This window comes from Propithecus coquereli, unplaced genomic scaffold, assembly GCF_000956105.1.
Source record: "Propithecus coquereli isolate 6110/MARCELLA unplaced genomic scaffold, Pcoq_1.0 Scaffold119, whole genome shotgun sequence".
Classification (NCBI taxonomy): Eukaryota; Metazoa; Chordata; class Mammalia; order Primates; family Indriidae; genus Propithecus; species Propithecus coquereli.
The window spans coordinates 3,105,369-3,106,913 of NW_012135969.1; the positions used below are offsets into that span (position 1 = coordinate 3,105,369).

Consider the following 1,545-nt stretch of genomic DNA (forward strand, 5'->3'; position numbering starts at 1 on the left):
ATCTCCAGCTGCTGCAGGCCCCAGTGCTGCCAGTCTGTGTGCTGCCAGCCCAGCTGCTGCCGCCCCAGCTGCTGCCAGACCACCTGCTGCAGGACTACCTGCTGCCGCCCTAGCTGCTGCATCTCCAGCTGCTGTAGGCCCCAATGCTGCCAGCCCACCTGCTGCCACCCCAGCTGTTGCATCTCCAGTTGCTGCAGGCCTTCCTGCTGTATCTCCAGTTGCTGCCGCCCCACCTGCTGCCAGACCACCTGCTATAGAACAACCTGCTGCCTCCCCAGCTGCTCTGGCAGTTCTTGCTGCTGAGTGTCCTGCTCTGGATCCACGAAACTTCTTGCCCCTTCCTTGGTCCAGGCAGAGAGCATCTATTCCCAGAATATGTGGACTTCCTGAAGTTATGGACTTATCAACAGAACCATGGCCTGATTTGGAAAACCCCAGTCTCTATGCTATTATTTACTCTCTTCTATAGATACATTTAATTATTAGTCGATCAGCATTTGCAGTCAGATTCTGCATCAAATTGCTTTAGAATTCCTAATTCTGATTCAAAACATAGGAGTCTTCAAATGTACCCCTTCCAGATTTTTTCTTTATAACATTTTTCTGTGGAATCCATTTCCATGTGGAATTGCTTCATGTTCCTCAATAAAACTTCTTAGCATTCAAAGGCACCAAAATAGCTCATCTCTCATTATTTCTTACTAATGAAATGGTCTATGCATATTTCTGTCTTTTTCTGCACAATACCAAAGTACATATTATCAGGGGACCATGAAATTGAAAAATTAAATTGTCATTCTTCAATGTGATTTTTATCAAAACCCGAATTCTACTTCATAGCAGAAATAGGAAAATGTCTGAAGAGAGGCATCATTGAACCTAACACCTGTAACATGAGAGCTATAGATTGCAACTGCCACTTGTTTAACCGCCAATTGTTTTTTAAGTGCTCAATAAATTATATTCCCTGAATTGATTTAAACCTATTTAAATAGAGGAAGCTTGGTGTAGAGTATAGAACATCGACTTGGGAATTAGACAGAGTCCAGGCTGAATTCTGACTGTGCCGCCCACCAGCTGTGATCATGGACACGTCACTTAAACTCTCTCAACCTAGGATGGATTTGCACTAAAGAAAGGATCACAATATCGACCTGTTAAGGTCATAAAAGTTCAGTGAGACAAAAGGGCCTGGTAGACAAATAAAAGCATGCTCCGTTTTACCTTCAATTAGCCTTAGTTTTTTTTCTTCTTATTTTGAACTTATTATAGATTAACAGAAAGTTGAAAAAAAATATGACAAAGTCCCAAGTACCCTTCACTCAGTTTCCTCCAATGGTTAAAGCTTACATAACTATAATTCATGTCAAATCCCAGAAATTGACATTGGTACAATCCATAGAATTTGTTCAGATTTTACCAATTTTGTTTTTTTATTATTTCAGCAAATTATGGGTGTACATATGTTTAGGTTACGTGTGTTGCCCTTGGTTCCCCCCCCCACCGAAGTCCGTGTTTCAAATATGTCCATCCTTCGGGTAGTGC

At 42.1% G+C, this 1,545-nt stretch overlaps 1 protein-coding gene across 2 annotated transcripts in view; it reads left to right on the top strand.

Annotated features, from left to right (window-relative positions):
• LOC105823348 (keratin-associated protein 4-12-like) overlaps positions 1–303 on the top strand; it is an 8,815-nt gene extending 8,512 nt beyond the window's left edge. Inside the window, exon 2 of one of the 2 annotated variants that reach the window (XM_012660519.1) lies at positions 1–303. In XM_012660519.1, coding sequence (XP_012515973.1) covers positions 1–303 — 303 coding nt within the window. The other variant, XM_012660529.1, reaches the window with a different exon arrangement.
• Positions 304–1,545: the final 1,242 nt, after the last annotated feature.